Source organism: Mirounga leonina, unplaced genomic scaffold (genome assembly GCF_011800145.1).
Source record: "Mirounga leonina isolate KUSES-001 unplaced genomic scaffold, KU_Mleo_1.0 Mir_94, whole genome shotgun sequence".
NCBI classification, from domain to species: domain Eukaryota; kingdom Metazoa; phylum Chordata; class Mammalia; order Carnivora; family Phocidae; genus Mirounga; species Mirounga leonina.
The window spans coordinates 56,911,003-56,935,759 of NW_023270855.1; the positions used below are offsets into that span (position 1 = coordinate 56,911,003).

At 42.0% G+C, this 24,757-nt stretch overlaps 2 protein-coding genes across 2 annotated transcripts in view; one reads left to right on the forward strand and one right to left on the reverse strand.

Annotated features, from left to right (window-relative positions):
• Positions 1-10,693, forward strand: part of LOC118005539 — a 14,120-nt gene extending 3,427 nt beyond the window's left edge. The window contains exons 2-4 of the mRNA XM_034997506.1: positions 5,401-5,527; positions 6,380-6,440; positions 9,600-10,693. Coding sequence (XP_034853397.1) covers positions 5,401-5,527; positions 6,380-6,440; positions 9,600-9,603 — 192 coding nt within the window. The 3' untranslated portion in view covers positions 9,604-10,693. The remainder of the gene's footprint in view (positions 1-5,400; positions 5,528-6,379; positions 6,441-9,599) is intronic.
• Positions 10,694-13,937: 3,244 nt separating this feature from the next.
• The window catches only part of ZNF556 (zinc finger protein 556), a 38,169-nt gene continuing 27,349 nt past the window's right edge, over positions 13,938-24,757 (reverse strand). The window contains 1 exon segment of the mRNA XM_034998187.1: positions 13,938-14,392. Coding sequence (XP_034854078.1) covers positions 13,938-14,392 — 455 coding nt within the window.

Here is a 24,757-nt window from a genome sequence, read left to right on the forward strand (position 1 = left end):
TCCCCCCCCCCCCCCCCCCCCCCAGTTATATTGCTCTGCTCTTGGCATATCTCTGAAAAAGGAATTATTTTCTACAGGTAGAATTTTTAATCCCTTTAGTATTTAGTACAACTGGCCTGTAAAACAATTTGGGATTTTTGTTTTCTTTCTGTTAATATTTTAATACACTCTTTTAGGGGTGCTGGGTGGCTCAGTCATTAAGCATCTGCCTTTGGCTCAGGTCATGATCCCAGCCTCCTGGGATTGAGCCCCATATCAGGGTCCCTGCTCAGTGGGGAGCCTGCTTCTCCCTCTCCCACTCCCCCTGCTTGTGTTCCCTCTCTCGCTGTCTCTCTCTGTCAAATAAATAAAATCTTAAAAAAATAAAATAAAATAAAAAAACACTCATTTTCTTTAAGCAACTTTAAACTTTCAACATCTGAATACTAGAGAAGTACTCAGAATTTTGTTTATTTTTAGAGATTTTATTCATTTATTCACATATTTATCAGAAAGAGAACCTGTGAGCAGGAAGAGGAGCAGGGAGAGAAGGACAAGCGGACTCTGCGCTGAGCGTGGAGCCCGACATGGGGCTGGATCCCACAACCCTTAGATAATGACCTGAGCCAAAATCAAGAGTTGGACACTTAACTGACTGAGCCACCCAAGGTGCCCCTTACAGTACTCAGAATTTTAAAATGTTAGATAATTCGCCTTTTTTTTTTTAAAGTAAAATGTACTGATTGATGGATCAATTTTTAGACATTCTTGCACTCCTGAAATAAAATGTGTGTGCAGCTTGGTTTTGATTTATTATGCACATTATTCATTACTCTATTTAGGGTAGTAATGTGTGTATATATATATTTAGGATTCCAGCTTTTTTTATTTTTCCCCTTCAAAATGATTCCATGCTGGTTTAATCCAGGAAGCAACAGTAAGAAAGTCACTATCAGATAGGTGAGCAGCAGGCTGTGGACTTGCTGTCCCACCCAAGCAACAGCAGCAAGAGAAACAATCATGGTCACGAAGTACATTTTAGGCTTTTCTTCCTTTAGTGTAAAGAGGCGTTTCCACCAGCCCACAGCTCTGCGTCTTTTTTTTTTTTTAAAGATTTTATTTATTTATTTGACAGAGAGAGACAGCAAGAGAGGGAACATAAGCAGGGGAAGTGGGAAAGCGAGAAGCAGGCTTCGCGCTGAGCAGGGAGCCTGATGCAGGGCTCGATCCCAGGACCCTGAGATCATGACCTGAGCTGAAGGCAGTCGCTTAACCAACTGAGCCACCCAGGCGCCCCTCTGCGTCGAGTTTTTACCAGATTGCTACAAATTTCATGGAATCTTTGCTGTTGCTCAGGGTCCATTTATTGGAGCCAAAAATTCTAGGAGCTAGAATGGGAACAAGGTAGTCAGCCAAGCACAAAAACATAACAAAACAGGAAACACCGGACAGAACAGATAGATCTAGACATTAAATAGTCAGAGAAACACCAAAGAAACCACACCCATGATGGCAGGTGAAAACCAGGCTCTTTCCCATCTGAGGACTTTATCAGCAATCAGCATCACTTCTCCCCATCCCTGCAGCTGCTCTTCCAGACTTGCAGTCTCTGCAGCCAGCTGGATGGTGTTGCGATTATCTCCTTCCACCATCGTCCCTGAGGTGCTGCCCTAGTGAGTGCAAGCCACCCACCAAAGGAGCTTGCCACCAAAACCCACCCACACAGCGACCCTAGCACCTCAGGAGATATATCTTTAGCCTTCTTTTTATATCTTTTTTTTTTTTAATTTATTTATTTGCCAGAGAGAGACAGCGAGAGAGGGAACACAAGCAGGGGGAGAGGGAGAGGGAGAGGGAGAAGCAGGCTTCCTGTGGAGCAGGGAGCCCGATGCGGGGCTCAATCCCAGGACCCTGGGATCATGACCTGAGCCGAAGGCAGACGCTTAACGACTGAGCCACCCAGGCGCCCCTTCTTTTTGTATCTTTAATTTTGCCCTGGACGTTTCTTTCTACTCTTTCTTCTTTTATGCAGCTGCTCTTTTTTCAAACCCTTCAGCTCATTTGTAGTCCATTGATACAGATGATCTTTCTGCTCTTGGCTCAGGGCACTTTGATTCCAGTGCCCCCTGGATCAGACTTATTTGATTCCAGTGTCTCTCCACTGGGACATGGTGAAGTTGACCAGCACTTGAAATCTTTCCTGAGACTTTGTGAAATTGTGACATTCAGTTTCTAATTCTTTTTTTTTTTTTAAAGATTTTATTTATTTGGGGCGCCTGGGTGGCTCAGTCGTTAAGCGTCTGTCTTCGGCTCAGGTCATGATCCCGGGATCCTGGGATCGAGCCCCACATCAGGCTCTCTGCTCAGCGGGAAGCCTGCTTCTCCCTCTCCCACTCCCCCTGCTTGTGTTCCCTCTCTCGCTGTCTCTCTCTGTCAAATAAATAAATAAAAAATCTTAAAAAAAAAAAGATTTTATTTATTTATTTCAGAGAGAGAATGAGAGAGAGCACATGAGAGGGGGGAGGGGCAGAGGGAGAAGCAGACTTCCTGCCGAGCAGGGAGCCTGATGCGGGACTCGATCCCGGGACTCCAGGATCATGACCTGAGCCGAAGGCAGTCGGTTAACCAACTGAGCCACCCAGGCGTCCCAGTTTCTAATTCTTAAGAGTTGAAAAATGCAGTGGTATTTAAAAACAAATCAAGCCAAAAAACAACAACAGTCAAGTCAAGGTCTCAATTTTTAGTGTTACTTAGATGGTTATTTTATTGTTTTGGGTTTTTGTTTTGTGTTGTTGTTGTTTTTAAAGGTTTTTACTTATTTGAGAGAGTGAGCGAACAGAGAGAGCACAAGGGGGGGGCGGAGGCAGAGGAAACAGACTCCCCTCTGAACAGGGAGCCCAGTGTGGGGCCCGATCCCAGGACCCCAGGATCACAACCTGAGCTGAAGGCAGACATTTAACTGACTGAGCCACCCAGGCACCCCATGGGTTTTTTTGTTTTGTTTTGTTTTTTAAGTATAGTTGACACACAACATTACATTAATTTGAGGTTTACCACATAGTGATTCCACAAGTCTATATGCTATGCTATGCATTATGTTATGTTCACAAGTGTAGCCACCATCTGTCACCATATGAAGCTATTACAATGCCAGTGACGATATTTCCATGCTGTACCTTCTAACCCCATGAGTTATTCTAGAAGCCTGTACCTCCCACTCCTCTTCACCCATCTTCCTACCCCTTCCCCTCTGGCATCCATGAGTTTGTTTTCTGGATTTATGGATCTGTTGATCTTTTACTGTTTTGATTTTACCCTGTCCCAGTTTGACTCGCTCACCTTCTCATTCCATATGCCTTCACTGTCTGTATTTTATTTACAGCAGTTACCCTTCACCTAGATTATAGCAGATTTCCTTATTTTCCTCCCCCATGAGAATTTAAGACACAAGTGGTTCAGAATTTTCCTTTTTTAAAAGCACTTTACCTTTGTAGCTGCATGTAGTAGGAATTACCGCCTAAACAAAGGCATAGCTGAGCATGTTGCAACAGAAACCACATGGCTGGAAAAGCCTAAATGATGTACTATCTGACCTTTGTATACAGCTTTCTGATCCCCGCTCTAGGTTGTTACTCATGTTGAATAACAGCCATAATCATATTATCGTAAGGTGTATGTATGTCCAGAAATGCAGCTACTAGGACTTTAGGCTTTGAAGGCAAGCCCCGACTTACAACATTCAAATTGGGTAACATTGAGTGTGTTCTTGACTGTCCTTTTAGCTTTCCCCATACTGATTATAATATCTACTTGGGAGATTTTTATGAGAAACAAATAAGCTAATGGTTGGAAATCTCTGTGTAAAGTATTTCACACATCAGGGATGCTCAGTAGTACACTGTATTGTTAAGATTGACTTGAGGCTGTTGTGGACTTTGATGGCTTTAAAATATCACCTGACACACAGCAGTGGAAGAGTTGATTGAATTTGTCTGTGGATGAAGATTTGTTGTGAGACAACATTAGACACTAGTGTACTGAGAAACTAGGAGACCCAGTGCAGCTTTACTTACTGACCTCACAAGAAGTGTGTTCCCATTCTGGAGCCTTCAAGTTGTGCTGCTGTTTATTATTCAGGCAAATTGCAGCCCCTGTATGGCAGTGAGGTAGCCTATATTCACACCTCTGCACGCAGAAGCCAGTGAAATGATGCACTTTCTCAAAGGCCAGGCTTCCTGGGGATCCTGCAGGCCAATGGAATCCATGTTCAGGGGCTGGGCAGTTATGCTTGTCTGCATGCCAAAGGGTGTGGAATGCTTATTGTGTGTAGAGACCCAAGAGGCTGGTGTATAAATCAGTGCCTCTGGATTTTCAGACAGTGGGAACAAATTTCTGGAGGAAAGTGCTGCCTGATCCTTTATGAATTTTATGATCTCAGCAAGTTCACAGGCAAACCCTTCTGGACTTCACTTAATTCACTTCTACATGGAACTCATTAAGTGCTTCTTCACAGGCAGAAAGAACCAGGGCACACTTTTCTGGGACAGACAAGGCTGTTCTGGCACCTTGGGATGTCAGTCTGTGTGTTGAGGAAGAGCCATCACCCAGAACTGGTGGTTGTCAGCACCCACACCATGAATGCAGGCCCTGTGGTGAGGTCTGAACTCCTGCCTAGCTCCAGTTTGTCAGTACACTGCCTGTCTCCTAGAGAGAATGTAGGAAGGGAAGGATTGCTGTTTCATAGAAAAACAGGAGACAGATAAGTAAATATTAATGCCTCTCAAAAGAATATTATTCCACTAGGTGGACCTGCCAGTTTATAGTGCATTGGAGTTCAAGGAAATATATCTATCTCAGGGCCTGGGTTGAAGGTTGGGCATAAGCAGGCCCCTTAAGAATCAAATTGTTGGTGAGCAGAAAAGCAGGAAATGCTCTCAGACCCTCAACATGTTTTCATTCATTAAAACCTCATCTAGGTCCAACGTTGGCTTCATGTGCTGAGGCCTGTAGAGGACAGTGAAGAAAGAGAAGAAATCCTTTTCATCACAGGAACTGATGTTTTTAAAGAGGAAGTCCTTGTTTTATTTGTATAGTATTTCTTTCATATCTCCAATATATTGTGGACTGTTCTGGACCCTTTGGATGGAGGGAAAGAGTGAAAACAGTCACAAACTGTGGCAGGATGAAATCATTAGAGATGCTGTTAAATCTATAAGGCCAGCTGGCATCCCTGAGGATGTGAGTGTTTAATACAGGGGAGGAGATAGGATGACAAAGCCCAAGAGTAGATGGGGGGCCACAGAACTATGTGTCAGCTTGCTGTGAATCAAGTCCTGGTTCCCCGGTCAGCCTCCTCCTTCCTCCTGCACACACTGGTGGAGAATGGTACCTTGTTGAACCAGAATTTGTGGGATGTTTCAGGACTCAGTGGTTTTTGAGGATGTGGTTGTGGACTTCACCCCGGAGGAGTGGGCTTTGCTGGATCCTGGTCAGAGGAGGCTCTACAAAGATGTGATGCTGGAGACCTGCAGGAACCTGGCCTCACTGGGTAAGCATGGCTCCACCCCTTCACTTACCTGCAAGCTATTGAGCTTGTTCCAAAACTTGAGCTGAACAATGGGAATTAATTGCTAAGGAAGACAGACAGACATGGTCACAGTACTAGAGCATATAGTCTAATAACTTTCTACTGTACATATTTGAACCGCTACTTTCTCTCTTAAATGCTTTTAGCCTCTGTAAGGATTATAACTCTGTGCCTTAAGAGGAGCAAGCATTACAATTGGAAATATTAATAAAGAAAATTACTCTTCTTCCTGAGGTAGTTGAATTTTGTCAGATACCTTAGTGTCTTTTTTTTTTTTTTTTTTTTTTACTTTTCATCCATCCTCACAAAGGTCCTTGTTCACACTGAAGAACCTTCCATATTTTCTCTTTTAAAGTTAGTATTGAGCATGTGCATTTTGTCCAATTCCTTCCCATGTTGCTTTTCTGACAATAGGGCATTTATGTCACCAGAAGTCTCAATCTTCATGGAAGCATTTCCAGTAAATTGCCCACCATTTTGGCCTCTTGTCCTTATTGTTGTCAATGTCCTGACATAGACAAAACTCTTCAAAGTTTGTTGTGTTTTTTTGCTCAAAAGTACATTCTTCCTTGTAATATTTGTTTAATTTTTGGATCACTATTTGAAAAGAAATGAATGTTTCCAATTTATCTTTTTTGCCTTCATCTCACCAGTTCTTTCCAAAGAAAGTAAGTAAATTTTGTTGCTATTTTTCATATTATGACACTGAAAATCAGTAGGTCGAATCCTCTATAGCATATGTTTAGGGAAGAAATATGACATGAATGGAATATAATAAGATTCAGAAGAAATATTCCTGGTTCCTCATTGTAGGTGAAAACTGGAAATGCCCTGGCATTGAACATCAGCACAAGAACGCGGGGACATGTATGAGGTGAGTGGCATAGACTTGAGAGAAAGCAGGTCTCAGGAGAGAGTCTGAGTATGCCATGATAGTAATGTATGTGTCTGTGTGTACATATGTAGGTATACATCAGATGTTAGGTATTCAGAGCATTTTTACCAGTTTTATAAAAGTGGTGCACATGTTGATTATTTGAGACAGTTCCACTGTAAACAGCTATCAGGAAACAAAATGCAGTATGTAAAAAACACTGAAATGGTACAAGGGCTTGAGCCCTCAGTCAGAGCATTCAGCTTATATACCACTTTAGAACAGTTCTGACAGGGCAGAAAATGTACACATTCACTGAAAATGGTAAAAATGTAATCCTATTAATCATTAAAAGCCATCAATGAATTGTTAGCTAATCATTGGTAACATGATGCCTATTTTTAACAGGTGTCATGTGGTGGGGATACCCTCAGAAAATAATGGAAGTAATCAATGTGGAGAAACCAATCAGATTTCAAATTTTATTGTGCATAAGAGACTTCCTACTGGAGTAAATTCCTGTGAATACATTAAGTTTGAAAAAGCCATCATGGATACTACACCCCTAAAGAGTCCCATAACATCATCTCAACATGGACAGAAACCCCATCAATGTAAGGAATGTGGGAAAACTTTTATTTGTTACTCATCATTTAGAGCACACATAAGAGCTCACACTGAAAAGAAACCCTATACATGTAAAGAATGTGGAAAAGCCTTTATATACTTCTCCAAACTTAGGGTCCATATAAGAATCCACACTGGAGAGAAGCCTTATGAATGTGAAAAGTGTGGGAAAACCTTCAGATCTCCCTCAAACCTCTGGACACATAGGGAGACTCATACTGTTGAGAAACTCTATGCCTGTAGAGAATGTGAGAAATCATTCTCTTCTCCCTCGTCTCTTAGAAAACATGCGAAGGTTCACAGCGCAGAGAAAGCCTATGAATGTAAGGAATGTGGGAAAGCCTTTCTTCATTCTTTTTACTTGATCATACATGCAAGAATGCACACTGGAGAGAAAGCCTATAAATGTGTGGAATGTGGGAAGGCCTACAGTTGGCCCTCTGACCTTAGGATTCACATGAGAACACACTCTGGAGAAAAGCCTTATGAATGTAAACAGTGCCAGAAATCCTTCAGTTCCCCCTCATCCTTTAAGGGACATCTGCGAACTCACACAGGAGAAAAACCGTATGCATGTAATGAATGTGGGAAAGCCTTCAGCAGTCTCTCATACTTTAGAACACATGTGAGAATTCACACTGGAGAGAAACCCTATATATGTAAGCAATGTGGGAAAGCTTTCAGTTGGTCATCATCATTTCGAGGACATTTGAGAACTCATAGTAGAGAGAAACCCTGTAAGTGTAAGGAATGTGGTAAAATCTTCAGTAGACTCTCATCCCTACAAAGACATGTGAGAAATCACAGTGGGGAGAAACTCTAAATGTAAGCAGTGTGGGGAAAGACTTCTGTAATCCCCTATCCTTAAAAAAAAAAAAAAGACAGGAACTCCCACAGGAGGGAAACCCTATGTCAGTAAATGTGGCAAAACCATGTAAATTAATATCACTTATTGTGTACAAAAATTGCTCACTATTAGAAAATTTTTATAAGCATCTTATATTGTTGGCTTTATTAGTGCCTTATTCTTAAAATAGGCTCCTATCACATTATTTACAATTTTTTTTTAAGATTTTATATATTTGACAGAGAGAAAGCACAAGAAGGAGGAGCAGGAGAGGGAGAAGCAGGCTCCCCGCTGAGCAGGGAGCCCGATGCGGGGCTTGATCCCAGGACCCTGGGATCATGACCTGAGCTGAAGGCAGACACTTAACTGACTGAGCCACCCAGGTGCCCCACATTATTTACAATTGTTTCTGAGAAATACATTTAGGAGATAAATACTCCTTTAAGTATTACTTTGCCAAGGCAGCCCCAACAAATTGCCACAAAGTTGATAAAGAAACAGAAATTTGTTCTCTTCCAGATCTGGAGGCTAGAAGTTGGAAATCAAGGTGTCATTAAGACTGGTTCCTTCTGGGGCTCCTGGGTGGCTAAGTTGGTTAAGCGTCCAACTCTTGATTTTGGCTCAGGTCATGATCTCAAGAGTTGTGAGATTGAGCCCCATGTGGAGCTCCATGCTGGGTGTGGAGCCTGCTTAAGATTCTCTCCCTCTCCCTCTGTTTCCCTACCCCTCCTCCCGCTCATGCTCTATTAAAAAAAAAAAAGTATATATATATATATGTGTGTATATATATATGTATGTGTGTATACACACACACACACACACACATATAGGCACCTGGGTGGCTCAGTTGTTAAACGTCTGCCTTTGCCTCAGGTCATGGTTCCAGGGTCCTGGGATCAAGCCCCACATTGGGCTCCCTGCTCGGCAGGAAGCCTGCTTCTCCCTCTCCCACTCCCCCTGCCTGTGTTCCCTCTCTCTCTGTCTCTCTGTCAAATAAAATCTTAAAATATATATATAAAATATATTTCCTTCTGAGGAGGAACTTGATCCATGCCACTTTACAAGCTTCTGGTGGCTACCACAACACTTAGTGTTCCTTGGCTTATAGACATTCCAATTTCTGCCCTGTCTTAACATCACCATTTCTACCTGCTTGATCCCTTTTTTTTTTATAAGGACATGTGTCATAGAATTCAGTGCCCACCCTAATCCAGGATGATCTCATCTTGAGATCCTTATTACATCTGCAAGGACTCTTCAAGTAAAGTCACACTCACAGATTCAGAGTGGACATATCTTTTGGGGGGGCCACCATTTTACCCACTATATACCCTGTCAGCCAAGTTACATACCTTTTGATATACAGTGTTTTAATTATGAATTGTTTACATAGAAATTATTTATCCTATAAGTCTTTGGACCAGTAGATCTTTTGAAGTTATTTTTAAATATGTAATCTTTGGGATTTTAGATCCATTTTATTTCTAATTTTCATTAGGTTTCAAGCATGTGGTTATTATGATAATGATACTTTGGTGTCATTGGAATTTTGTTTCTTGCACATACTGGGATTTATATACCAGACATCTATTCTCTCTTTTCTCCTTTCTAAGAAAAACAGTATTTTTGAGGTTCTCAGTCTTTTGTATTAAAAAAAAAAAATGTATGTTTGGCATTTCTTCTAGGTAGTGGACACAATATTTTATTTTCTGGCAGAGATTCCTCAGTGTAAAGCTGTTGAATGAAGACACCATCATCTGACTTACTTTCCTCTTTTGCTCATTTTTGCTCACCTTAGCTCTTGACGGGAATTGGATACAGAGCTTTGACTATGATAAAAGCTAGAGTAGCTATTTTGTGATAGATTGTGATGTATCAATGTGGGTAAGCCTGGGAACATTTCCCAGAATCTTTTCCCCATATTGTCCCAGATTAGAGATGGTAAAGATGGCAAACTTTGTATGAGATCAGAAAGGCAGAAATGAACATGTCATACTTAGTTTTGTGAACTATTGTACAGTAAAATGTATGCATCAGAGCTTGGTAAGCATCAGTTTCTAGCAGATTTTCCTGCCTTCTGGGCCCATTAATCAGGAGTGTCTACAAACCAAAAATCAGTTATTTGACTTCATCAGAGTTGGTGTCATCCACAGGCATCTCCCATAGCTCTCCTGTCATGTATCCACTTCCATTCTCACATATCCATAATTTAGATCTTTCCTGCAAGCTCCAATACATCCACCCAGGCCACTGATTTGTTTGTTTTTTGGTTGGTGACCTTTCCTGACACTCCCTCATTTCTCCAATTTTACCGTATTTGTGTTAGGTTGGAGTTGTGTTGTAAACATTTTCCTGTAATATGTCCAGTGGCCCTGTGTACCTGACTCCACAGGAACTTCTGAAATTTATAATTGTGTCAGAAAACACAAAGGACTTTGTTTCCTGATTGCATTGTCAAGTGGTTGCATTTACCCTGTACTTTTTGTTTCTGGACAATTCTATATGAGAAATAGGTACCTTATAAATACATGAAGCAGATTGTGGGAGTTTTCTGTTACAGCTGAATGCGATCTCTAAATGATAATATGTGTTCAATTACAATTTTTATGTTTGCAAAATAATTTGTGCTCTTTGGTCAAACAATTTTTTGGTACTTAATTCTTGGAAGAATCCTAGTAAAACTGATTTTATATCTTCTGTATATTTAAAACATTATCTTTCATGTACTGAAAGGATATGTTACAGTATTCCAATACAATTATGGACTGTCAAAACAATACTGTAAATTTGTCTTTTTAAACATACATTCTGAGGCCCTAAGACACATTTTAGTTTTTTGGGTTTTTAAAAAAGGATTATTTATTTATTTGTCAGGGGGAGAGAGAGAGAGAGAGAGAGAGGGATCAAGAAGGGGGAGGGGCAGGAAGAGGGCCAGGGAGAAGCAGGCTTCCCACTGAGCAAGGAGCCTGATGCAGACTTGATTCCAGGACTTTGAGATCATGACTTGAGCCGAAGGCAGATGCTAAACCAACTGAGCCACCCAGGCATCCCCAGATTTTAGTTTTTTTATGTGAATTTTCCTATTCTTATAATGGTAAGCAATTTCCCCTTTAAAACAACTTAACCCATTTGTAAGGGTAAAAACTTATATATTGGCTAGGTCAATGCCCACCAGCCAGAACTCATGAGAAACATGTGCAGTTGAACAAAATTCCTGCAATAGGGTGACTGCTTAGCATGAGGAACAATGGAACATCTCAGAAATTGCATAGTAGAAAGAACCTACAGGAAGTGGATTTATTTCAGTTGATTTGGGGGAGGGCATCACAAAAGTAGACTTTGCACTGGGTTGGACACTGTCAGAAAATGTAGAGTAGAATGTTAATTCAGCAGGCTTTGGTTACTCAAATTCTGCACTTTATAAAGAAAACACTAGCCCTTGACCAGCTCCTGGGAGATAAATTCTGAGTCCTTGGAACATTCTGCCTAATAAGAGTGTTTTGTAAGTCTACATTCTTGGACCACACTGTATCAGTTTGGGTAGTTTATGCTAACAATGTGACTTAGAGTGAATGCCTGCTTTTGTATGCATGAGGCTACAGATGATGCTGTACCAGTATGACCTCTGAGGAAGGAAGCTGGAGGTTAAGTAGCTAAGCTCAGTTATGTGGATGTTACATGGCTACATGACTGACCCCCAGTAAAAACCCTGGAGACCAAGGTCGGGTGAGCTCTGATTGTCGACACTTCACATGTGTAGTCATACATCATTGCTGAGAGTGCTGTCTATGTCACTACTGAGAGAGGACAACTGAAAGTTTGCACCTGATTTCTCCTAGGCTTCATTCACCCTATGTGCTATTTCCCTTTGCTTATTTTAATCTATCCTTTTACCATAATTATGGTATAATGGCTCTTCTGAATCCTGTTGGTCCTTTGAGAGAATCATGAAGCCTGAGAAAGCTCTTGGGGACTTTTGATACAAGAAGTGAATGTAATTGTATGATTGAGAATTTCAGCAGTCACCAGAGTCCACATGTATCTGGGCTAGAGAATGTGGCTGTTTATAATTCTTTTCAAAGAATTGTAGGGGCGCCTGGGTGGCTCAGTCAGTAAAGTGTCTGCCTTCGGCTCAGGTCATGATTGCAGGGTCCTGGGACTGAGCCCCATGTTGGGCTCCCTGCTCAGCGGGGAGTCTGCTTCTCCCTCTGCCTCTGCCTGCTGCTCCTCCCTGCTTGTACTTTCTCTCTTTCTCTGTTAAATAAATAAAATCTAAAAAAAAAAAATTGTAAATTGCATTATATGTTTGGCATTATCATTTTGATGCTATTATAGTCCAAATAACAGAACTTGTATCCTGGAAATCATAAAAGTTGTCCCTAGTTTGAAAAAGGGATAGGATCATCTGCATAGTTTTACCCCAGCATATGTCCTTTCCTATAAGCAGAATGAAATCTATGCAAGCTTTTGGTGATCCAGTAGATGCAAGGAAAAGAACTGTAGTTGGCGAGGTGATTTTTCCTAAGAAAAATGAAGGTGAGCGGCAAATACAGTATGTCCTTTTGAGTACTATCTCCCCCTCACCCCCGCTCTCTCTCACTCTCTCCTAAATAAATAAATAAATAAAGTCTTAAAAAAAAAAAAAAAAGAAAACAAACACCAGAATCTTAATTTTTAGGTAAGCAAAACGATTCTGTCCACCTCCTGGACAATATTACAAAGAATGGCAGATTAAGGAAAGAAGGAATCTTGAGCCATCAGGCCTTTCTTGGAATCCAGTTGGAAAATAGTTACACCCCCCTGGGCCATGCTTGCCCTCACCTCAGGTACTTGGCCAGAGGGAGGTGATGGCAGAAAAGGGTGCAAAGGCCAGACTTTGCTGTGTCTCAGTCTCCAGGCAGGATTCTTTAGGCATAAAGACTGTAACACTCCTACACCTCCCTCAAGGACTTCCTTCAATGTCCTACCACTGTAGCTTTGCTCTGGTTATTGTAACTTCACCCCCCGACACCCAGAAGATATGTTAGCAGTCATCCTTCAAATATATGGCCCACTAAGACACATCTGAAGTGTCTCATGACTAATGTTTTATTAGACAGTAGTAAATAACCTTATCATAACAGCAACTAGCCCCTCAAGGTCCTGGAAGCCTTGCTTCCAAATACCTTAGAGACTTAACGCTATCCTTAAACCCCACTAACTAAAAAGTACATAATCAGTCACTCCTCGCAATCCCAGTGCAGCTTTCTGCCAACAGGTCCTGTCCCCGTGCTTAATAAAAAACTCCTTTATGCACTGAAAATTCATGCAAATTCTCAAGAATTCTTTCTAGACTGTCCACTCCATGGCCCCACACCATAAAGGACCCGGCGTTTGTCCTACAGAGTCCTGGAAATCTGAGCTCTGGGAGAACCGTGGGTCTGAGACAAAGGCAGACCTAGTATTCTCAAGGAGGGCTCTCCTGGGCAGGATTCCAATCTTTGGCCATCTGCATCATAATCCAGGGTCTGCCTTGAGGCCACCGCAGCTCTGGCACCCCCATCCCAAACCCAGTTCTGTGCTTTTTACTGTAAGAATTCACTAGGAGATCCACATCTCTCCCCATCTAGGAAATACCTCCCTGGAGCAGCACCACATAGCAGTGAGGTTAGACGGAGTAGAAAAGGGTCAGTGAAAGCTGACCCCTCTGTCCACACCCCTTGGTGGGAGAACCGGCTCTCCAGCTCCAGCAGCTCAGCAGCCCAACCCCCAGCTGCCACACCCACCTCACGGGCTCACCCGCCTCGCCCCTCCGCGCAGGTGCGCACATGCGCAGTCGCAGCCCTGCGCCACAGCCCGCGCTCTCCTGGCCGGGCTCTCGCCCGGAGACTCAGGGCCGCACACGTGCAATCCACGTCCGGAAGCACAGCACCGTCATCTGGTTCCCTAGTCGTGCCCAGACTCCAGGCGAGGTCTGCAGAGCCCACTCCTTAGTGCCCCTGGTCTCTCACTTCCTGAGACACACCCCGGGGGTCCCCAGCCCCTTAGGAAAAGCAGTTCAAAGAAAGACGGGCCTCCAAGGCCAGGATCTGGCCCTCGGGTTGCTCCCAGCACACACCCCGCCGCTCCAGACCAGCCGTTCCCGGAGGCAGCTGCCAGCTCAGACCTTGGCCGAGCATTCCCGCGCAAGGCGATCTACTTCCCGCCGCGAAAGCGGCGTCCGCGGGTCTCCCGGAAGAGACGGCCGGCCGGAAGTGGCAGAAAGCCCCGCCCCGGGGAACTCGCCGCCGCTTCCGGTCGGTGCCCCGCAAGGGCTCCGGGCCGTTGCTCAGCTTCAACCTTCTCCCTTCCTCTGACTGGCTGCCGGGGGGAGGCCGCTGAAGAGCGCAAAGCCCGCCAGGTGCGAAGGGAACCGCAGCCAAGTTGACTCGGAGAGACCCAGAGGAGGACACGACGGCTGAAGAGGCGACAGACTCCGCAGTCTGCCGGCGGTTCGCTGCTAGAAACAAAAGGGACATCCCAAACTCCGTCAGATAGTGAGCGGCGCATCAGTGGAAGGAACTTAAAACAGAGTGACCGGCTGGAGCATTCCTCACAAGGGATACTGGCCCTTGACTTTCAGGACCTCGGGCTCCTGTCGTGTAGTGGTGATGCCCCCTTGACAGTTTCTTAGGGATGGGGCCGGTTCAGTCAAATTTCATGCACAACGGGAACTCAGTAGTGTGAGGTCCCTTCCCACCGGGCCAGCTAAAAGACACTCACTTGTGATTTGTCTTGGGTGCGGGGGGGGGGGGGGGCACCACGTAGCCACATAGGAAGGGGGTGAGAACTGTGCACTTTTAAAGCGCAAGTAGATATGCATCTTTTATGAGGTTTGAACAAAAGCCCCATTATTTGTGTGTGAATGTGTAAGCATCCCAAACCTGGATCATCTGACAAGTACTTCTTGATCACCTGTGTGCCAGATCCTGGGCTATGGGCTGGAGATGCATCAATGAATACACACACACACACACACACACCCTAAGTCATAGGGACGTCCTGTACACCATGATGACTATAGTTAATAATACTGTACTATAAATTTAAAAGTTGCTGAGAGTAGATCTTAAAAGTTCTCATCACAAGAAAAAAATGTTTGATTCCAATCTATGTGTGGAGATGGATGTTAATTAGACTTATTTTAGTGATTTTATATACATATATGAAATCATTATGTTGTACACCTAAACAAATACAATGTTACATGTCAACTATATTTCAATAAAATAAAATCAAGAATAATACGATGTTCACTATAATTACTTCTATTGAATGGGTATTGAAAGTTCTAGATAGTGTAATAACATAAGAGAAAGAAATTACAGACATAAGCTCTTTAAAAGAAGAAATGAAATTTGTTATTTGCAGGTGATATCATGATTTAGATTGAAAACACACAAAAATTCTACAGACAATTAGAAAAAACAAAGTTTGGCAATTTGGTTATAAAATTAATATACTTTAAAAGTCAGTTGTGTTTTCATTATACTATCAGTAAACAACTGAAAAGCTTAAATAAAGAGAAGGCACCACTGTAAATTAAGAAATACCAAGTACCTAGAGATAAATATAACAAAAAATATGCAACACTCAAAGTCACAAAACTTATTAAGATGTGTTTAAAAGACTTACATAAATGGATATATATACCATATTCATGACTAGAAAGACTCAATATCATCAAGATGTCAGTTGTTTAATCTATAGATTAAGGATTAATCTATAGATCAAAGAAATTTCACACAAAATGCAATAGAATTTTTTATGGGAATTGAAAAAAATGATTGCAAAATATATATAAGGCAATAATGCAATAAAGAAAAAACAATAAGGCATTCTGAAAAAGAAAATCAAAGACAAGGGACTTGTCCTATCAAATATCAGCAATTATACAAAATCATAATAATTAAGACAGTGCACATGGATACGGTATGGGTGCAAGGACAGGCATATCAAATAGGCATTGGCTAGTGGACTAGAATAATAAGCCCCAAATCAAACCTACATGTGTATATAACTTTGGTATTTCACAGTTTATATAAAAATCAACTCCAAAAACATGGTATTGTTGGAGGAGGTCATCAAGAGAATGTGACCACTGGTTGATCCTCAAGCTGAACCTGGGCAACTGGACAACTGGCAATGTAAAGGATACAGCCTTGAGAGAATAAGATGTTGTTGAGACCATCTGGACTGAGTATGTAACTGAGCCCAGGTAAGGCCTCTATAAAGACTTTTAAGGATGAATGTGGAGACCTGCTTATTTTGTGGCCACCCAAGACAAGCCTCATATGTAAGTTCCCTTGTTTATTTAACCTGACAACCAATCTAGAGTGATCTGCCTCTTTCTTTGGTCTCTCCTTGCCCTCTATATGGGGCCCAGTTTTAAATTTCACCTGGGGAATGCTCAAGGTTTCAAATAACAGAATAAAATAGAATGTCATTCAGCCTTTAAAAGAAAGGAAATGCTGGCACATGCTACAACAAGGATGAACCTTAAGGATATTGTGATAAATAAAATAAGCCAGTTGCGGGGTGCCTGGGTGGCTCAGTTGGTTAAGCATCTGCCTTCAGATCAGGTCATGATCTCAGGGTCCTGGAATCAAGCCCCACATTGAGCTCCCTGCTCAGTGGAGAGTCTGTTCTTCCTCACCCTCTGCCTCTGCCCCCCACTTGTGCTCGTGCTTTCTCTCTCTCTTTCTCTCAAATCAACCAATCTTTTTAAAAAAATAAGCCAGTCACAAAAGGACAAATATTGTAAGATTCTATATATATATTTTTAAAAATTGCTATCATCTCTAGTAACAATATTTGCTTCTTCCTTCCAATTATATTCATCGTTGTGTTTTCTGACATCACATCATGGATTAATGTATTGATAAATATTTGGGGTAAAAACAAAAATAAAATAGTTGGTTTTCCATTGATTTGGTTTGGTTCTTCCTTTCAACGGGAAGTCTCTCAGGCCCTGTTTTGAGTACTTAAGCTGGCCCAGCAGTCACTATGTCTCAAAGTGGCCAAAGGACTTTTAAGACCTGAAAATGACTTTTAAAAAGAAACCAATTGGTGGCACCTGCTTAAGATTTCATCCAAGGGTAGAGCACAATCTATTCCCCAATTGGGACCTTACTATAGCGAATGGGTAAGAATAAAGTTGTTTCTCTTTTTGAGAAAGGCCTGGATGGGCTCTGATTCCTAACGCACTTCCCTCAATGCAGGGGGATTCAACAACAATGTTCTGGCCTTCGTGTCTGCCATTGAGGAGATCAATAGGAATCCCCTTTGGTTAAACCACACAATTTTAGGATATCATGACTACAATGCCTACCACGGTAATCAAAGCAACTTGGAGAGCACCCTGATGTGGCTTACGGGAAGGGGCAAGACTTTACCCAATTTTACCTATGAGAAACAATAGGTTCATGGCCATCACTTTAGGAATGCCATCAGCCATTTTTGCACAGATTTGGGGTAGGTGGAGGAAAGACACTATTGGAATTGTACAAATCCCCACAGGTGCACTTGAAGGTAGGTTGAAGAGAGGAAGGGATGAAGTGTTTCCTCAGTACTATGCTCTTTTTTCATTGTTCTCAATTCTTTTTTTTTTTTTAATTTTATTATGTTACGTTAGTCACCATACAACACGGGTTTTTGATGTGGTGATCCACGGTCCATTGTTTTCGTATAACACCCAGTGCTCCATGCAATACGTGCCCTCCTTAATACCCATCACCGGGCTAACCAATCCCCCCTCCTCCCCTCTAAAACACTGTTTCTCAGAGTCCATAGTCTCTCATAATTCATCTCTCCCTCCAATCCCCCCCCATTTTTCCCTTCCTTCTCCTAATGTCCTCCATGCTATTCCTTATGTTCCACAAATAAGTGAAACCATATAATTGACTTTCTCTGCTTGACTTATTTCACCTAGCATAATCTCCTCCAGTCCCATCCATGTTGATGTAAAAGTTGGGTATTCATCTTTTCTGATGGCTGAGTAATATTCCATTGCATATATGGACCACATTTTCTTTATCCATTCATCTGTTGAAGGGCATCTCGGCTCTTTCCACAGTTTGGCTATTGTGGACATTGCTGCTATGAACATTGGGGTGCATATGGCCCTTCTTTTCACTACATCTGTGTCTTTGGGGTAAATACCCAGTAGTGCAATTGCTGGGTCATAGGGTAGCTCTATTTTTAAATTTTTGAGGAACCTCCACACTGTTTCCAAAGTGGCTGTACCAACTTGCATTCCTACAAATAGTGTACGAGGGTTCCCCTTTCTCCACAACTTCTCCAACATTTGTTGTTTCTTTCCCTGTCCATTTTTGCCATTCTAACTGGTGTGAGGTGGTATCTCAGTGTGGTTTTGATTTGAATTTCCCTGATGGCTAATGATGATGAATATTTTTTCATGTGTCTGTTAGCCATTTGTATGTCTTCTTCAGAGAAGTGTCTTTTCATATTTTCTGCCCACTTTTTGACTTGATTATTTGTTTTTTGGGTGTTGAGTTTGAGAAGTTCTTTATAGATCTTGGATACCAGCCCTTTATCTGTAGTGTCATTTGCAAATATCTTCTCCCATTCTGTGGGTTGCCTCTTTGTTTTGTTGCCTGTTTCCTTTGCTGTGCAGAAGCTTTTTATCTTGATGAAGTCCCAAAAGTTCATTTTTGCTTTTGTTTCACTAGCTTTTGGAGATGTATCTTGAAAGAAGTTGCTGTGGCTGATTTCAAAGAGGTTACTGTCTATGTTCTCCTCTAGGATTTTGATGGATTCCTGTCTCACACTGAGGTCTTTCATCCACTTTGAGTTCATCTTTGTGATGGTGTTAGAGAATGGTTGAGTTTCATTCTTCTGCATGTGGCTGTCCAATTTTCCCAGCACCATTTATTGAAGAGACTGTCTTTTTTCCATTGCATGTTTTTTCCTGCTTTGTCAAAGATTATTTGACCATAGAGTTGAGGGTCCATATCTGGGTTCTCTATTCTGTTCCACTGGCCTATATGTCTGTTTTTGTGCCAGTACCATGCTGTCTTGGTGATCACAGCTTTGTAATATAGCTTGAAATCGGGCAACGTGATGCCCCCAGCTTTGTTTTTCTTTTTCAACATTTCCTTGGCAGTTCGGGGTCTTTTCTGATTCCATACAAATTTTAGGATTGTTTGTTCCAGCACTTTGAAAAATGTCATTGGAATTTTGATCGGGATGGCATTGAAGGTATAGATTGCTCTGGGTAGCATAGACATTTTAACAATGTTTATTCTTCCGATCCATGAGCATGGAATATTTTTCCATCTTTTTGTGTCTTCTTCAATTTCTTTCATGAGTGTTTTGTAGTTCCTAGAGTATAGATCCTTTACCTCTTTGGTTAGGTTTATTCTGAGGTATCTTATGGTTTTTGGTGCTATTGTAAATGGAATCATTTCTCTTATTTCTCTTTCTACAGTTGCGTTGTTAGTGTATAAGAAAGCAACTGATTTCTGTGCATTGATTTTGTATCCTGCCACATTACTGAATTGCTGGATGAGTTCCAGCAATTTGGGGGTGGAGTCTTTTGGGTTTTCCACATAAGGTATCATGTTGTCTGTGAAAAGAGAGAGTTTGACTTCTTCTTTGCCAATTTGAATACCTTTTATTTCTTTTTGTTGTCTGATTGCTGTTGCTAGGACTTCTAGTACTATGTTGAACAACAGTGGCAAGAGTGGGCATCCTTGACGTGTTCCTGATCTTAAGGGAAAGGCTCTCAGCTTTTCCCCATTGAGGATGATATTTGCTGTGGGTTTTTCATAGATGGATTTTTATGAACTTGAGGAATGTTCCCTCTATCCCTATACTCGGGAGAGTTTTAATCAGGAAAGGATGTTGTATTTTGTCAAATGCTTTTTCTGCATCAATTGAGAGGACCATATGGTTCTTCTCCCTCCTCTTATTAATGTGTTCTATCACATTGATTGATTTGCGAATGTTGAACCACCCTTGCATCCCGGGGATAAATCCCACTTGGTCGTGGTGGATGATCCTTTTAATGTATTATTGGATCCTATTAGCTAGGATTTTGTTGAGGATTTTGGAATCCATATTCATCAGGGATATCAGTCTGAAATTCTCCTTTTTGATGGGGGTCTTTGCCTGGTTTGGGGATTAAGGTAATGCTGGCCTCATAGAATGAGTTTGGAAGTTTTCCTTCTGTTTCTATTTTTTGAAACAGTTTCAGTAGAATAGGTATTATTTCTTCTTTGAATGTTTGGTAGAATTCCTCAGGGAATCCATCAGACCCTGGACTCTTGTTTTTTGGGAGGTTTTTGATCACTGCTTCAATCTCGTTACTGGTGATTGGACTATTCAGGTTGTCAATTTCTTCCTGTTTCAGTCTTGGCAGCTTATAGGTTTCCAGGAAGGCCTCCATTTCATCCAGATTGCTCAGTTTACTGGCATATAGTTGTTGATAATAATTTCTAATAATTGTTTCTATTTCCTTGGTGTTAGTCGTGATCTCTCCCCTTTCATTCATAATTTTATTAATTTGGGTCCTTTCTCTTTTCTTTTGGATAAGTCTGGCCAGTGGTTTATCGATCTTATTCTTTCAAAGAACCAACTTCTAGTTTCATTGATCTGATCTACTGTGTTTCTGGTTTCTAATTCATTGATTTCTGCTCTAATATTAATTATTTCTCTTCTAATCCATGGCTTAGGCGTCATTTGTTGCTTTTTCTGTAGTTTTTTAAGGTGTAGAGTTAGTTGGTGAATTTGGGATTTTTCTATTTTTTTGAGTGAGGCTGGGATGGCTATGTATTTCCCCCTTAGGACCGCCTTTGCAGTATCCCATAGGTTTTGGACCAATGTGTTTTCGTTCTCATTGATTTCCATGAATTGTTTAAGTTCTTCTTTGATTTCTTGGTTGACCCAAACATTCTTGAGCAGAGTGGTCTTTAGCTTCCAAGTGTTTGAATTTCTGCCAAATTTTTTCTTGTGATTGAGTTCCAGTTTTAGAGCATTGTGGTCTGAGAATATGCGGGGAATAATCTCAATCTTTTGGTATCGGTTGAGACCTGATCTGTGACCCAGTATATGGTCTATTCTGGAGAAAGTTCCATGTGCGCTCAAAAAGAATGAGTATTCTGTTGTTTTATAGGGTGGAATGTTCTGTAAATATCTATGAGGTCCATCTGGTCCAATGTATCATTCAAGGCTCTTGTTTCCTTGTTGATTTTCTGCTTAGATGATCTGTCCATTGCTGAGAGTGGAGTATTGAGGTCTCCTACAATTAACGTATTGTTATCAATATGATTCTTTATTTTGGTTAACGGGTGACTTATATAGATGGCTGCTCCCATGTTGGGGGCATAGATATTTACAATTGTTAGATCTTCTTGTTGGATAGACCCTTTAAGAGTGATATAGTGTCCTTCTGTGTCTCTTATTATAGACTTTAGTTTAAAATCGAATTTGCCTGATATAAGAATTGCTACCCCAGCTTTCTTTTGAGGTCCGCTGGCATGGAAGATGGATCTCCATCCCTTCACTTTCAGTCTGGATATATCTTTAGGTTCAAAATGAGTCTCTTGTAGACAGCATATGGATGGGTCCTGTCTTTTTATCCAGTCTGCAACCCTGTGCCGTTTTATGGGAGTGTTTAGGCCATTCACGTTGAGAGTGATTATTGAAAGATATGAATTGTCATCATGTTGCCTGTGAAGACGTTGTTTTTATAGATTGTCCCTGTAAATTTCTGTTGTAGATCACTCTTGAGGTCTTTCTCCTTTTATAGAACCCCCCTTAATATTTCTTGCAGTGCCAGCTTAGTGGTCACATATTCTTTCAGTTTCTGCCGGTCGTGGAAACTCTGCATCTCTCCACCCATTCTAAATGAAAGCCTTGCCGATAAAGTATTCTTGGCTGCATGTTCTTCTCATTTAGTACCCTGAATATGTCTTGCCAGGCCTTTCTGGCTTGCCAGGTCTCTGTGGATAGGTCTGACATTATTCTGATGTTCCTCCTTCTGTACGTAAGGAATCTCTTCCCCCTAACTGCCTTTAAGATGGTTTCCTTGGTTCTAAGATTTGCAAGTTTTACTATTACATGCTGGGGTGTTGGCCTGTTTTCCTTGATATTAGGAGGGGTCCTCTCTGTCTCTAGGACTCGAATGTTTGTTTCATTCCCCAGATTAGGAAAGTTCTCAGCTACCATTTGCTCAAATACATCTTCTAGTCCTCTCTCTCTCTCCACTCCCTCTGGGATTCCAATTATTCTGCATTGGAATGCTTCATGGTGTCACTTATTTCTCTGATTCTATTTTCATGGATTCTGAGTTGTTTTTCCTTGGCCCTTTTCCCTTTTTATCTATTATATTGCCTTCCAGGTTGCTTATTCTCTCTTCTGCCTCAGTTACCCTAGCTGTTAGATTATCTAGATTGGATTGGATCTTATTGATAGCATTTTTAAGTTCTGCCAATTCACCTTTTATTTCTGCCCTTAGAGACTCTATGTTGCCATTAATTGATTTCTCCATTCTAGCCATTGTCCTCACAATTGCTAGCCTGAAATCCATCTCCAACATCTTGGTTATATCTGCATCCATTTGTAAATCTGCAGCATAAGTCATAATCTCTGAGTCTTTTCTATTTTGGGGGCTCCTCCTAGTCATTCTGTTGATGGGTGTTTGAGGGAATGTATAGAGTCCAAATTATTGACCAGAACCCAAGCAAGATGCACCTGTTTTCTTGGGACCTTAGGGTTGCTGGCCTCTTGTTTCCCCAGCCTGTCTTCTGCAGGAGGGGCCTGCCACACTGTTACTCAGGCAACCCTGTTCGGGCGGAGTTGCCCTGCACCCCTGTGGTGGGGGATGGGCTCAGCAGGAATCAGTTTTGGGGGCTTTTGTTCTCTGGCAGCTTTCCCTGGCAGCTCTCCGTGTCTCTTCTGTGAGTCAGAGCAGAAGAGACCGTTTCCAACCCTCTGCCTCAGAGCAGAGAGATCGCAGTCTGTTCTTCAGTGAGTTCTCCAGGCCACACTGTCTCTGTTTCTGTCCATGCTGCTATAAACTGCAGCGTACTGGGCTGTGCGCCCCTCCACAGCACTCCCAGTTCTGCCTCCAGGTCGGAGCATGTCTCTGCCCTTTGTGCTTCTAAAACCACCAGCCGCTCCCAGTTCATGCGCGCGACCCTGCCGCTCCAGGTTTCCACCTCAGGGGCTGCCCTAAAGTCCTTTCCCCGCCGCTACTGGTCTGCGAGTCTGCACCCGGTCTGCAGCGTGTGAGGCTGTCACTCACCGGCAGTGTAGGATCCCCATGGCCAGGCACCCTCCCGCTGCCATTTAACCTCCGATATCTGCCCATGGAATCACGGCTCCCTGCTTCGTACCTCAAAACCAACCACCTGTGATATTCTGTTTGTAGAGATTCAGATCTTCTTACATCTCAGGCTGGTTTTGTGGGTGCTCAGAGTGGTCTGGTAGATATCCAGCTCAATTCCAGGGACCAGCTGAAATAGGGTCCCCTACTCCTCTGCCATCTTTCCCCCCCTCCATCCTCAGTACTATGCTCTTGCAGCTCAACAGTGTATGGAGGAACTAGACCTATGCACTTTTCCCAGGGAACAACTAGAAAACACTGTATTCTTGATGTGGGGAGCCCTTTATGTAAGCTAGAGATGAGATGTTAGGAGATAAAACAGAAAAAGCAAGCATTACTGATTTAAATAAGTAACAATGACTTCCAGGAAACTGCTTTCCTGGAGTTACCTGGAGTTACCTGAGTTTTTCAGGTAACTCTTAGAAGACAAACAGATAATGAAATAGGAACATTTTCTCCCTTAATTCTTTTTGCTAATCACCCTCCTGAACTTCTATAAATTTTTCCTGGAGTTCTTATGGGTGATTGTCTGATGATGTTACTACCTACAATGTTCCCCACTGCATTATTAACAGTAGTTGAAAAATGGACCCTGCTTTTCCCTTTTCATTCAGATCACCTGTGATTTTTGTCACTTTCTGATTGCCAAAGGTCAGTTTTCATCTCTGTATTTTATAGCTTTCATGGGTGTTTCTTTGGCCCTGGGCATGATGGCATTATCACTGCATTTTAGCTGTACCTGGCTGGGCTGTTTGCCTCAGATGTTATGAAAGATGAGCAGGTTCTCTTGATTTAAGGGAGGAAATGGTTAGGAGCGATATCTGTACAGCTTTACCAAGTATGCCTGAATTACTGAGTGATTCTAATCATTGTGATAATGAACTTCACTTCCAGAGTCATAGATTCACCAACCAATGTTGGCTGTTTATGGGGACATTAGTACACTAATAAGCTCCATACAGCTGCATTGAACACTATCACAATATGAGAGGTGTAGATTATGACTGCATCGTGGGATTTCCCTACCAGCAAGAAAGAGTTCATGCCATTTTCAAAGGGACTCTTTTTCATGTCTGAACCATGACACTCCTGGTTTAAACATTTCTATAGACAGCTGATCCTTCTAAATACCCAGATTTTTTTCCTTGGGGGAATTATGGCCTTTCTGTTTCCAGTGCTATTTTTTTCTGGTTTTGACCATGAAGCTTTAGAGCAATGTTCACTGGCTGCTTCCTTGAGGATTATGCCTTTGTACCCTTTACACAGGACCATTGTGGATGCCAGTTACACGGTCTACGATGTCCTTCATTAGATGCTCCTCATTGAAACAGAAGTAGAATATGTGGAGAATGCTGAGAGTTTACAGTTTGTTCCCTGATAGGTAATGATTCCCATTCTTTTCTGTAGCCCCAAGTCTGTAATTTATTGGGTACATGATCCTCACTGTGAAGTCCTGAAAAGTTCAAAGAGCTCAGG